This window comes from Arachis ipaensis, chromosome B09 (genome assembly GCF_000816755.2).
Source record: "Arachis ipaensis cultivar K30076 chromosome B09, Araip1.1, whole genome shotgun sequence".
Classification (NCBI taxonomy): domain Eukaryota; kingdom Viridiplantae; phylum Streptophyta; class Magnoliopsida; order Fabales; family Fabaceae; genus Arachis; species Arachis ipaensis.
The window spans coordinates 146766170-146779835 of NC_029793.2; the positions used below are offsets into that span (position 1 = coordinate 146766170).

General features: G+C 35.5%; 2 protein-coding genes across 3 annotated transcripts in view; both read left to right on the forward strand.

Moving 5' to 3' along the window:
• On the forward strand, positions 1791 to 7496 carry LOC107617917 (U-box domain-containing protein 32). 2 transcript variants are annotated; one of them, XM_016319796.2, is made up of 10 exons: positions 1791 to 2240; positions 2846 to 2955; positions 3223 to 3344; positions 3759 to 3863; positions 4058 to 4185; positions 4311 to 4426; positions 4814 to 4954; positions 5329 to 5862; positions 6255 to 7001; positions 7102 to 7496. In XM_016319796.2, exons 1-10 carry the CDS (start codon positions 2066 to 2068, stop codon positions 7282 to 7284), a joined length of 2361 nt encoding a protein of 786 aa, XP_016175282.1. In that variant the 5' UTR covers positions 1791 to 2065; the 3' UTR covers positions 7285 to 7496. The 2 variants fall into 2 exon arrangements, with proteins under 2 accessions (XP_016175282.1, XP_016175281.1); XM_016319795.2 differs by having other exon boundaries at positions 1793 to 2240; positions 2843 to 2955.
• The window catches only part of LOC107616093, a 5779-nt gene continuing 737 nt past the window's right edge, over positions 8625 to 13666 (forward strand). The window contains exons 1-10 of the mRNA XM_016318093.2: positions 8625 to 8822; positions 9710 to 9933; positions 10247 to 10383; positions 10520 to 10564; positions 10650 to 10703; positions 11274 to 11378; positions 11472 to 11675; positions 11853 to 11938; positions 12537 to 13528; positions 13648 to 13658. Coding sequence (XP_016173579.2) covers positions 9753 to 9933; positions 10247 to 10383; positions 10520 to 10564; positions 10650 to 10703; positions 11274 to 11378; positions 11472 to 11675; positions 11853 to 11938; positions 12537 to 13528; positions 13648 to 13658 — 1815 coding nt within the window. The 5' untranslated portion in view covers positions 8625 to 8822; positions 9710 to 9752. The remainder of the gene's footprint in view (positions 8823 to 9709; positions 9934 to 10246; positions 10384 to 10519; positions 10565 to 10649; positions 10704 to 11273; positions 11379 to 11471; positions 11676 to 11852; positions 11939 to 12536; positions 13529 to 13647; positions 13659 to 13666) is intronic.

Genomic DNA, 13666 nt, shown 5'->3' on the forward strand with positions numbered 1-13666 from the left:
CTTTCCCTTTTCTTTCTTTTTCTGTTGAATCTGGGTGTGTGTTGTGAGAAAGAGGGTATGAGGTGAGTGAAGGTGTGTGCGGCAGTGAGAGGTAAGTGAGTGTGGGGCTAGGGTTAGAGAAGGAAAAAAATATACTTAGGAGTGGGTCCCACGTCTTATCTATTTTTTTTTTCTGGTTATTACATATCTACTAGAATATCTAGATCTCTGCATGCTTGGTTCAGATGCACTCCTAACTCGACTCCTTAAGGCTGAGGTACCCTTCGAGGCAGCTTCAGAATGGTTAACCCCACTCGATTGTGTTTGTGGGCGATTTTGATGACCTGATATGCCCCATAGCTTGATCCTCCAGAAAAAACTCCTTGTATCCTTTTCTTTTTACCCATTTCTTTGTTCACTCTCCTTTCCTCCAATCCAGCTTCAATACCATAAGCAGCATTCACAATTTCTGAATAGGTCATGCTCCCAACCATGGGTGAAAGAGCAGTGAAGTAAAGATTTGCTAGTCCTCGAACAAATCTCTTGACCCTCATGATATCCGGAGTCACTAAGTGCTCAGCATATCTAGAAAGCTCAGTGAAACGATTCTCATATTGCATCACAGACATACTAGGAGTTTGCCTCAACTTCTCAAAATCAGTGGCATTTTTCTCCTTTATACTAGTAGGAAGGAATCTTTTCAAAAAGATCTCAACAAACTCATCCCACAAAAGAGGTGGCATTCGACGTGCCCTTCTACTTTTAAGAAGTGTTTCATACCAATGATAAGCATGTCCTGTTAAATTGTATGTAGCTAGATCCATCACTGTGTTATCTGGACATCTGAGGGCTCGAAAAGCTTTGTTCAAGCTGTTAATGAAGAACTGAGGATCGTCTTCCAGAAGATTTCCAGAGAAAGTAGACGGATTTAGCTTAAGGAAAGATTGGAGAGTGACAGCTCGTTCCCCAAGGGGTTGTTGGTTTTCTTGATGAAGGACATTTGGCCCCGCAGAAAGTGGGGTTCTAACTTCTCTTCGATCAGTCAAGGACTCCACAAGATTATTAACGGTTTGATGAAGTCCTCGTGTCTCAGCAACAATATTCATTGGTTCTTCTGTGATAGTCGCACCTCTATCTTGCCTTATTGGTCTTCTACGACCAGCACCCCATTGACTGAGTGGGGGAGAAGGTGCTCTATTAGCTTCAACATTAGGAGCATTACGTGCTCCTGTCCGTGGAGTAGAATTACGACGTTTAGGTGGCATCTTCCACCTAAGAATGAATGATTATATTAAATTAAGATAGGTTCAAACATAGAAAACAATGAAAACACACTTCAAAGACTTTATTATTATTATTCCTATAAATCTTTAGTAATATCACAACTTGTGAAAATAGGCCGACTTTCATTTACGCAATCATAAACTTATTATAGTACAATTGCTCCATATTATACAGAAAAATTTGAGCTCTGATATTAAATATCATTGCCGATGAGATTTTGCAACTTTATTCCTACGATCAAGTGGGTTTATACTAAAATTGTTACATAATCATTTAACTAAACATAATTTTCTTTTTCTGAATTGTTATTTATGCGATTAGTTTAGAAAGCAATTATTAATTTGTTATTAACAATGAATATTTTGTAACGATAGTTTAATAGTAGAATTTGATTGAAATTTGCTGGTATGGCGTAGGAACTTGATTGCAAATATATTTAAGCTGAGAAAGTAATTGTTAAGTTAAAATAAGAAGCTTTAAAACAAATTATGTATTGTTGTACAAGTGTGATTGGTGATTTGGTGTGACCTTTTTGTGGCTTTGGTGCTTAGTGTTTAAGCTTAAGCTTAATCTAGGAGGAATCCAGAGGCTGAGAGAGAAAAGAGTCCTCCGTGGTTCACCAACACACTATCCAGAGGACCCCACCCACCATCTATTCATTCATAAAGAGAGAAATTAATAATTTAATAATCAATATTAACGGTGATTCCATTTCCATAATAGAGAACAGTAGAGCAGAGTGTGCTCAAATCGAAACAGGGGTGTTCAAGTGCAGTTGCATTGCTGTGGATCCATCGTATTCATGGGTAGCATCCAATTAGCTGAAGCTGAAGAACAAGACACACACACAGTCTTTGTTGCGGTGGGAAACAACATTCACAAGACCCAACAACTATTGCATTGGGCTTCGCACAATTTCCCTTCCAAATCAATTTGCCTCCTTCACGTTCACCATCCTCACCCTATCGATTCCTCCCGTCAGTTTCTCTTCACTTTTTCAATTATTTTTCTGCTTGCTAAGTTTTTCACACAAATCTGAAAAAAATTTCACGGGTTTGGGAAAATTTGACTTGAAATTTCAGTATGTGAGTTGAATTGTTGCTAAATTTGGATTCTGTATTTTGGTTGGATGATAATATGGTTTAGTAATATCACTTTTTCCCTCAAGGCCTTGTTATATGAGAAAATGAAATTGACGGTGTTGAATTGAACTATTGAGGGTGATCTGAGGACTATCTAAGTAGTAGTGGATGTTGAATTATGCTGTGTTTTGCTATATGACAAATCAGTGATTAGCGTGTCAACGATATATGCTTCTGAAAAGTTATTGGCTTTCTGCAGTTTTTCTTATTAAGGGGACTCTGGAAAATAAATTAAACTGAATGCTTCTTTAAACTCGGACTTGGATAATTAATTTCTGTCATTTTTATCAAATCAGCTTATATTCAACAATGTGAATGTGAATGTGAATGTTCATTATACTCCGAATTGTTGAACCATGGAAAGGGATTTGATGTTGCTATTGTTGATGAAGCCTCTCTGTGCTTGACTCCTGACGTCTTCCTTTTCACATGTGCAGCAGATAGAAACCCTTATAGGGATGAAACACGATCTCTTTCATTCTCGGACAATGAAAGTAAAAAAATCCATGAACTCTTGGACCAATATGTTGCCACTCTTGTCCAAACAGGGGTATTATCTTTCTTCTAAATCTTTTATTCCTATTGTTAAATTATAATTATTTACTAAGGTGTTCTATTTAATCACTCACCTAATATGTGTTATCATCCTACCCATTTCTAGAATAGCTAGGTAGGACGATAAAATAGTGACTACTTTCTCCAAAGCTTTGATTGAACTTTGAAAAGTTTAAAAATAATGGTTTCATAAGATGCCGGTCCAGTTTAGTAAATATTTATGGAAGGAAATCTATGCTTATACTATACCAAATGCCTGTAGGTAAGGGCACATAAATTGTTGATTGAGATGGACAATATTGAGAAAGGGATTATGGAAGCTATTGCTCAGCACAATATTAGATTGCTTGTAATTGGAGCTGCAGCAGACAGATATAACTTGGGGTATAAATTTCAAACCTTTGTTATTCTTTCATGTCTTCATTGCCTTCCTTTGTCCTTATCCTCTTGAAATTACTGGAAACTGTACCGTAAAATTAAGGTAAAGCTTCTTAAAAGTGAGAAATATAATCTTTCACGACGGTCTCTATCTTCATTATGCATCTTTCTTCTCCTCAACTTGCTTTTTTATAGGCTGTATTTATAGGGATATTCCATTTCAGATATGTGTAGATATTGGCAGTTTTATGACATTCTTCATCTGTTTATCTTCCCATTTTTTAGGAAGGTTGCAATTGGCTATTTATTTCTGGTTGAACAATAAAAAAAGGCCATAGTTGTCTCTTGATTCTGAATTAGGATTATGTCAACCACTGTCTTTTGTACAAATTACTGAACGTATAGTTTTTGGAATTGCAGGAAATTGGCTGAGCAAGAGTCAACAAAGATTATTCCTGTACATAAACAAGCAGTTCCATCATGTAATATTTGGTTCATTTGCAATGGCAACATCAAATGTACCAGGTACTTGTTAATTTAAGTGTGAATTGCATTTATTCCTAAAACTGTAAGTCAAGATGTAGTGTAGATGAATTGGACTGCATGCATATCTCTGTCATTTAAAGCAGTTTATGATATAGAAGGACAAGTCGTTATGAAACATTGCAGCGACAAACATGTCCTCACTTCCACTTTTGTGAAATTTGAACGATAATTAGGGTAGATAGTAAACGTACACCTGAAATAGAGACTGCCCCTCCACTGTTGGTGTGCAATTCAAATGCAGAAGCCGAACAATCACAGAAGTTTGAATATGAATCGATTCCTAATGGATTGGAACATTTAGGTATTTCTGCTGGATGTTTCTTTCCATTCTCTTTCTTTTAATTGATTTTAGAATGACAGGTGACTTTCAGCTATTATCGTTTATCAGGATTGTTATGGGTAATAACTTGTGACAGGGTTGTGCAGATTCTGATGATGTGGAAGAAATTGAAACTGTCAGTTCCCACAGTTCATTACGTTCAAAATGGTCCTCCATTAGTGTTGCTGACAGTTCAAAGTTGTCAGGATTGCTGTTTTGTGAGGTGAGAGGTGCTGGTTTTCCTTCAGCCTTAGTGCACAAGTTTCTTCAATTTTCATGCTAGATTACTTCACATTTTCTGGTATGCTACTACTCTTTTAAGGTAGGAAACCTTTTCTACATGCTTGCCTGCACATAAAATCAGTGGAAAACAGGCATTAAATTCATGATTTCTGAAATATGAATGCATGGTGTATTTGAATAATTTCAGTGTGTAATGAAAGGTTTTGGGTATTAATATGTATACAAAGATATATTCGTTTCAATTAGATGTTTGTCATTTTGTTTCTGCTTTAAATTAAGAACAATTAAGCCATGTCCAACTAGGTGGGACCGGCTATGTTTCCATTTTAACCAAGTGGTAAATTTTGAATTCTTCGTGATTTTGCAGGAGGAGGTAGATGGTGAAATTGAAGACAAAAGTGAAATAAATGGTAGACTGGAAGAGTCCACTAGAGATTCCAAAAGCATGAGGCGAAAAGAATTTGAAGAGGCTTTAAAGCAGCGGAAAGTCAAAGAAAGTTCTTTGGAGGTTGAAAGCAAATCAAATTTTGTCTTTGCTTAATATATTTCAATGTCAGATTCAAATTTCGTTTTCATATAGAAAGTTCTCTCTGATAACCATTTTCCTCCCTCATTAAAGAGGACATAATGCCTTCATCACCAGTATTCCTATCAGTCTATCACCGTTACGTTAAATAACACAACTTTGTAAAACAAAAAAGCTTCCTTATCAGATGCAAATGATCATCAATTTAGTGTGGCAGAAGCACGTGTTTTTTCATATAGAAGGTCATGCCTTCATATACATGTAGAATATACACTTATGAATTGGTGCCTTATTATGCATGAACTAGATCAATTTCATTGTCTTCTGAAACTTTGCCGCAACTTGGTTTCCAACAGGATGAAGCATTAGAAATGGAAAGCCTGTGTGCTAAGGAGAAAAACAAAAGAAGAGAAGTTGAAGAACAATTAGCTAGAGAGAAGGAAGAATTACAAAAGACAAAGAATCAGCAAGATGAAATAATGTATGAGTTGCAAACTGTCCAAGAACAAAATTCAGCACTTGAGAACCAACTTTCTGAGAGACAGGAAACAGCAAAAGAGTTGGAGGAGAAGATTTTATCAGCTGTGGACCTGTTGATAAGTTTCAAGGAAAAACGAGATAGACTGCAGATAGAGTGTGCAAATGCAGTAAGGCAAGTCCGAGTGCTGAGGGAATTTGGAAAGTCACATACTTCATTTTCTTATGCAGTAGAATTCCCTGTATTTTCTTTCATGGAGATCAATCAGGCAACTAATGATTTTGATCCATCTTGGAAGATTGGAGAAGGAAGATATGGAAGTGTTTACAAAGGAGTGCTTCGCAATATGCATGTTGCTATAAAAATGTTACCTTCTTATGGCTGTCACAGCCAATTGGAGTTTGAACGTCAGGTAATCTTATATTCTCATTGTTTGCTTGGTAGTCTGAAATTAGATTATTAGGATGCTCATTTAAGAACCCAAAGATGTCTAAGAGTCAGTATTCTTATATGCTCATTTTCACCTTCTCCAAAGAAATGTATGGTGTATTACGCCCTATTCTACACCAAATTCATTTTTGAAGCTCAGTTATGACATTTTTTGGTTCTTAGAAAAGATAAACTCAGATCTCCTGAGTGCTTTTTTCTTACTTTTTAGCTTGGTTTAAAATATATATTCTGAATTCTCTGTATTGCAGGGTTGAATTATCTTGACTGGATAAATCTGTCATATTTTGTGCTTGTATGAGGAACTCATCTGTTTTTGTTTATTCACCCTGGTTATAATTTCTATTGAATTTCTAGGTAGCAGTTTTGAGTCGGGTGAGACATCGAAACCTGTTGACACTGATTGGAACATGTGCCGAGTCTAGGTCACTTGTGTATGAATATCTAAATAATGGCAGCCTTGAAGGTCACCTTGCCCGCAAAGAGAAGTCTCCACTTCCATGGCAAATTCGAATATCCGTTGCTGCTGACATATGTTCTGCTCTAATTTTTCTTCACTCTAGCGAGCCTAGTATTATACATGGGAATTTGAAAGCTAGTAAGGTTCTCCTTGATGCTAACTTTGTTGCCAAACTTGCTGACATTGGCATTCATGGTTTAGTTGAGAAGAATGTGGATTCAGCTCACACAACAATACACAACAAACCAAATGAAAGTTTGGCATATGTTGATCCAGAGTATCTTGCCACTGGCAAATTCACTCCAGAATCGGATGTGTATTCGTTCGGAATCCTGTTGTTGCAACTTCTAACCGGAAGACCACTTTTGGGGCTAGTCAGAGATGTCAAATGTGCATTGGAAAAGGATAACCTTGAAGCAGTATTGGACTTCTCAGCTGGTGAGTGGCCACTTGATCAAACTATACATCTGGCCTATTTAGCATTGAGATGTTGTCACAAGACTTGGCTGAACCGGCCGGACCTCACATCAGATATTTGGGATGTTCTTGAACCATTCAGAACTACATGCATGAACATGCCACCATATTTGACATCCAAGAAACATCGCCGCACTCCATCCCACTTTGTATGCCCCATTGTGCAGGTGAATATAAAAAATTGGTTGAAATACATTCTTATAAAAATTTTGGCCTCTATTTAATGGAATATGCTAGATTAGCTGTTGCTTGTTTTTCATTTTGCAGGAGGTAATGGAAGATCCGTACATAGCTGCAGATGGCTTTACGTATGAAGCCGAGGCAATAAGAGAATGGTTGGATAGTGGTCACGACACTTCCCCCATGACAAACCTCAAGCTTGAGCACACAAATTTAGTGCCTAATTATGCATTACATAATGCAATTCAAGAATGGCAGCAACTACAGTGAAAATGTTCCATAATCCATAGTCAAATTACACATACATGCACATATGGGGACGAAATGGAGGGGAAGGGAAAGTTTTAATTATACCTTCCTTTTTTTTGGTTTTTTTTTTTTTTTTTCCCTTTGTTAAATTATATTGTAATTTAACATAACCCTTCTTAATTCTTGTACACTAAACATCTAAACAAGTTTATTCTCACATTCTCTTCCTATTCCTTTCCCCAACATTTTCCTTTAATTCCATCCGTTTCATTCTCCATTTCTCCTAACAAAATTGACGTAATTAATCAAGTTGATAAGCATAGCATACATTGGCATGAGACTGTTAATGGTTGCTTTAATGGATGACAGATGTAATTCTTAGTATGGCTTGAGCTCCGTTCAATGAGAACATGTATGGAAATCAGCATTATTAAGTTAGAAATCTCTAGTCATTAGAAAAGTAATGGAATAAATGTTTGAATATGTGTATGTATAATTTTGTAGTCATCATCCAGGAAAAGGTAACGAAAATATGCTAGGGTATATTAAATATAAAATATTCTATAATAAAATATTGTTCACTGAAATTTAAGTATTTTCTTTTTGTATTAGCAAATGTGTTTCCAACAAAACATGAGGAGAACACGTAAAAGTTTATGGATTAACTAACCCCAAGACCTACTCATGCATTACCCAAAAACAGAGAGTCATTTAAAACTCATTCTATCTACCTTCTCATATCTACGTTATACTCCATGCAATATTATCATCCTCCATAGCACATAACCTCTTTCACCTCCACTTTTGTCTTCGCATTATCCTATGTTCAAGTTTCATAAGTAATTAAAACAATTTTGAACAATTATCTTATGGTGTGTGTAACTGATGCATGGATTTTGCAGTGCACTAAAATTACAATTGGGCCATATATAAACGGTGTTCTTTTGTCTATATTCATGTGACCAAGTCGGTTCCATTGACATTGTTATCATGTTATTCTATGGGAACGTAACAATATCAAAAATAAAATTAAAAATATTTTATAGAGGACGCGGATTTTTATTCATTTAATACTATTACACATTTTAAAATAACTTTTTTTAAACAAAATTTGTATTCTTAAATCTTAATAAATATTATGTTAGCAAAAGCCCACAGTAATAATATAATATTAAGATCACAACTTAAATTCATCCATTAATGTTTTAAGTCTCATTAGCACTGTAATTATATGGAGGCACGTGCGCTGTCACTTGTGGGATAAAAGTAAAGAGGTTCTGTGATTGTGAATTTGTGATGTGATGTGACCTAAGCCCAAAATCCAAACCAATAATAACTAAATTAGTAATTAAATTTTGTTTTTGTGTTTTTTTTTTTCCTTTTCTTGTTAGCAACGTTTTATAATTTTCACCCTAGTGCAACTACTGCAGGTTCTTCTCTTGTTTCTCTGAGCAGTACCATTTTCGCTGCATCCAAATCTACTCCTCAGCTGTTTTTGTTTCTTCTTCGGATAGTCACAGAAATCTTTTTGTTTTTCAACCGATCTCGTTTTGCCCGTGGTACGTACCTACTTGATCCACTATTGTGCTACTTTGCTTTCCCTAACTGGATCACAGATCATGTTCTTATAGATTTGTGTTATTATTTTCTCGATTGAAAAATACAATTAATCATCTAGTGATTGAACAGTTGAATACGAAGGATGAGTTTATTCATTAGCATTATGTCAATATATGTTGAACACCCTAACATGGATTAAAGTGCAGTTTCTACATCTACATCCATCCCTTTTGCTATTGCTGAGTTTCAATATATTTGGAGTTTCATTTATTCAATGATCAATTTTTATATGGCTTGATTTTTTGTTTCAATTACATCAACGTAGAAGTGAATAAAAGTTTCCAGGTATAGGCATGCTTTGAATATTCAATTCATTGGATCTAGAATTGCAGTTGTTTGGAAGCAATTATTAAATAACTGGACACTTGGATTACATTGTTTATTTTCGGAATTCCTTCTATAACAATTTATAAATGACGAGAATGGTATAATGCCAGTACACTTGATTCTTCTTTTTCACCATTGAAGTGTTTCACTAGCTTGTAAATAAGCTTCAGAAGATATTATAAATATGGCAAATATGTGTGCCTAATGCTTTAACATAATGAATTAAAGAGGCCTGGTTTGATAATAGCAATTTTCTGCATTTTCATGTCAACAATCTCATGTTTTGCTTCATCATATGAAAGTTGGGTGCTCCATAATCAGTTGAGCAATTTGTACCATCCTGTCTTTGGCTTTTTCCCTTTAACTATGTCCTGACAGTGTTTTTTGTTCCCTTGAAATTCAATTTTGTTGAATACTTAACTTTATTTATTCCTTTCCTCTTGCCAGTTATTTTAAATTTATGCCTATGTTTACGTGTAATTTTCCATAATCTATGCAGTAGAATCTTGTAAACCCTCTTGGTAGGCCTTTGGTGTGAATAGATGCCAGTTGCTAAACTCACGGCCTCTGGCTCTCCTGATGTCATGAAAACAGAAGACAGAAATGATTCTATAGATACCATCATCAGACAAGCAATTGGAAAGGAACCTTTCCTTTCTTTTCCTAGGGCTGGTGACAGCCCTGTACAATGGATTCAATTACTCCATGCTTTAGACCAGCAAGGTATCAGTAATAACTTTATATTATGTCATTATATTTTTTGTGGGGTTTGATTTTTGAAAGTATATTGTGAATACCAAATTGTATTCATTTGATATTTAATGGTTACTGAATGTGTTTTTCCCTTGAGAGAAAAATACAAGAGAAAAGTGAAGAGTCAATAGTTTAAAATATTTAGATCACTTTGCCTGTATGCTGGCCTATTCAAAACTAACACAATTCTTTCTAAAATGTATCCAATTTCATTTGGGCTTGGTACTGGTGTGTACTGTTCTAAACACAAGTATTCTAATACAATCTGTTATTTGTTTGACAGAACTTCCAGGGTGGCCTTTGCTTTCTCCTGTGAAAGTTCAGTTGCAGAAGTGTGACAAGTGTTCTCGAGAGTTTTGCTCTCCCATTAACCATAGAAGACATATGCGTGTACACCATCGATTGAAGAAGCTTGATAAGGTTTTCTTTATAGCTATAAATAAAAGCAATATTTATCCCATTTTTGCTCTTAGTTGATGAGTCCTTTGTGTGTTTTCATAGTTGGTTCTTTTCCATGCCCTCCTCAATTTTACCTAATGCTGCTTTCAAATTGTAGGATTCTAAGAAAAACCGAGATCTTCTAGGAGCTTATTGGGATAAGGTAATTTTTCATCTTTGTGAATTTCACTTGTATGATGAATACTAGTAGTTTTGTGTTTTTTACTAATTTTTTGTGAATGATGTAGCTCTCTATAGAAGAGGCAAAAGAAGTTGTGTCATTCAAGAATGTAATGTTGGAGGTATAACTTTCTGCTTCTTACATGACTGGTTTACTTGTACATGAAGTTATTTTAATATGGCTTACTTTTATCTCACTAGTGTATATCAAATATATATGGCTACGACTGGGAAGGGATGAAATGGATATAAGGAAATCTGAGTGACATGAGGCCTTATCCAATCACTTATTTACTCACTCACTCTAAAACAACTGCTAAATTAGGGACCATATTTAAAGGCATGACTTTTATTTATTTATTTAATTTTTTGTTTTAAAAGAAAATTGCAGTACTTTCATTGCATGAGCATACTTGCATCAATCCTCATATGCTATTATGTGTTTTATTTTGTTTGGCTGTAGTACTTTTCTATTACAGTTGCTACTATGGATTAGAAAAGTGAAAACTCATGCGCCATGTCCATTTGTTGGATGGTTATAGGTGCATTTTCGAATGTGAATATGAATGTTTGAAACTTCTTCATCAAACTTCTTTTCAGCTTCTATTGTTTTCCTCTTTCCTCCCTTTTTTCCCTAACAAATCTAAGTATATTGTTTTTTTTTCTTACTAATTGACATGATTATACTTTAGGAAGTTCCAGGGTCTTCAATTTTAAATGCTTTGGCAAGTCTTACTCAAAAACAAGGATTGTCTTCTCTTCCACAGTATTATCTTAGGGCTGGTTCTGCCCTTCTGGTATGAAACTTAATGGTCTTACTTATCAGTTATTTATTTCAAATATGTTTCTTGTTATGGTATATTGATGCTATAAATATAAATTGTTTTCAGGATATTGTCGAATCGAGGCCTTCAAGCTTTCCTATATCTTCCCAAGAGTTGTTCAGTATACTTGATGATTCCAGTGAAAAAACATTTTTGTGTGGGACAGCAGTGTCAATGCAAAGATATGTTTTTGATGGAGAGGCTGGAAAGATTGGTCTTGAACCAAAAAACATAGTTTCTTGCACTAGTTTCTTGGTAGAGCAGAAATTGGTAATTATTTTTCTAAACTCCAAAATATATTCCAGTTAATGAATTTCATGATATTCTGTATTCAAATTTCAAACAAACCAGACCTGATTCCATTTTGACAAAGCAAAAAGGTGTGAATTATCTGAATTAGTTCTCTGAGTCATAGTCGTGAATAAATAGGAATTTCCTTTTACATAGGTGAAGGCATGGCTTGCAGACAAAGAAGCTGAAGCATTGAAGTGTCAGAAGCAGCTAGTTGAGGAGGAAGAAGCTGCTCAGAAAAGGTACGTAGCTCTATAACCAGTTTGTTTTTATACTGTCGTGATTGCTCCCAATCCTTTGCGTCTTTTGATATCTGGTCTTATTGGTCATCCTGAGTGATTCTTAATGTTTGTTTTAACCTTTTAGGTTCTTAAGGAATGACCATTATTTCTAGGGTTTACGGATTTAGTTTGAGAGTAGGATTATATGATTATATGATATACTATTATTCTTCTTTTTCCTTCTTGGTTTTGTTTATCTGTTTTCAAGTTTCCTTGTTCAGTTTTGGGTGCTTGATTTTATCATCCTTATTTTCAGGGTAATCTTGATTGAATGACATTTAGAATTTAGGGAGGGGACCCCAATTGATTTTTATCATCCTTATTCTTTTAATTTGATTTCATAAAAAATTTCTAACCACTTCTGAAACTTCTGTTATGCTACTATATTAAATACGTCACATTATTTTAGTTATTTGGCTATTTTGATAAAATAATCTGTCCTTTATCTTGACTTATGCTGCAAAGCCAAAAAAGGATTAGAGTTGCAAGTGTACTCTCTTGTAAACTAGCCGTTTATGGAAAGTAGGACTCTTTATTTAACTTTTCTCCCTTTTTATAGACAAGCTGAGATTTTGGAGAGGAAACGCCAGAAAAAGCTTAGACAAAAAGAACAGAAGGGGAGGGAACTGCTCGAAGATGACATTGAAATTAAACGGAACATCAATAGCACAGGAGAGGCTGTACTATCTGCAGAAACATCTTTGGATACGTGTGTCTTTGAAGCACATAATTCTGATACATTTGCAGATCATGCTTCTTCACCACATGCATCTGCCTGTCACTTTCCTGACATTTATGAAGGTGCTGAAAGGGACTCAGGGTATGAATGTGACACTGATCAAAATATTGAGCGACAAACATCCCACAGACATAATCGTCGACGCATGATGGTTGCAAGACAGCAAGGACTGCCAAAATCACAGTGGGCTGTATCCAACTGTTTACATGCGAGCCCATATTCTCAATTATCAAAGCATGGAGTCATTCAGAGATATGGGACAAACCGGGATCAAAGAGTGACTTCTATTACTAATGGGATGAAAGTATGGAGTCGAAAGCCTAAACCGGATATTGATGGGATGGTTTCAAAAGCCAGACTGCAAAAAGAACCAGACAAGGTTAAGAATCATGAAGTATTGATAGGATCTATATCTGTAACTCTAAGCAATTGCAGCCAATCAGTGGGTAGCCTTGTGGCATCTCATGGTGATGATATTGTGGAGAATCCGACAAAGCAGTGTACTGTACAGGAGAAGCCAGTGAAACCTGATTCCTCCCAGAGTAGCAACAACCCATTAACAGTGAAGTTTTGGCGGCCAATTGACAAACATGGAACCAAAGACCCATTTCCACTTCAAAATGGTAGGGCTGGAGCTGAAGCTGATACTTATGAAAAACAGGATCAAACTTTGTCAGGTCAAAGTAGTTTAAGGGTGTATAGTATAGATCATAGTGATATTGGTTTCGGGAACAAGTTTCCCGATTTTGGTGCTAAAGCATATCCAAGAAGCCTTTTCTCCAGACATGCTGCCAAAGTCTTTCTTGCACAAAGTAATCTTTGCTACCCTACATTTTCAGAGTTCTATTCTATTGTACTGTCCCGTGTCACTAAAAATGACTTCCTTGGTCTTTAATTGTCTTTAATCTAATTGAAAACAATTCCTATGCAGGATGGAAAGAAGCTATTTC

Excerpts from the sequence above, each read along its gene's own strand:
- LOC107617917 (XM_016319795.2), top strand. The coding sequence starts at position 2,066 with ATGGGTAGCATCCAATTAGCTGAAGCTGAAGAACAAGACACACACACA. Across the intron at positions 2,241-2,842 it reads TCACCCTATCGATTCCTCCC|CAGATAGAAACCCTTATAGG; the intron begins GTCAGTTTCTCT and ends TCACATGTGCAG. Across the intron at positions 5,863-6,254 it reads AATTGGAGTTTGAACGTCAG|GTAGCAGTTTTGAGTCGGGT; the intron begins GTAATCTTATAT and ends TTGAATTTCTAG.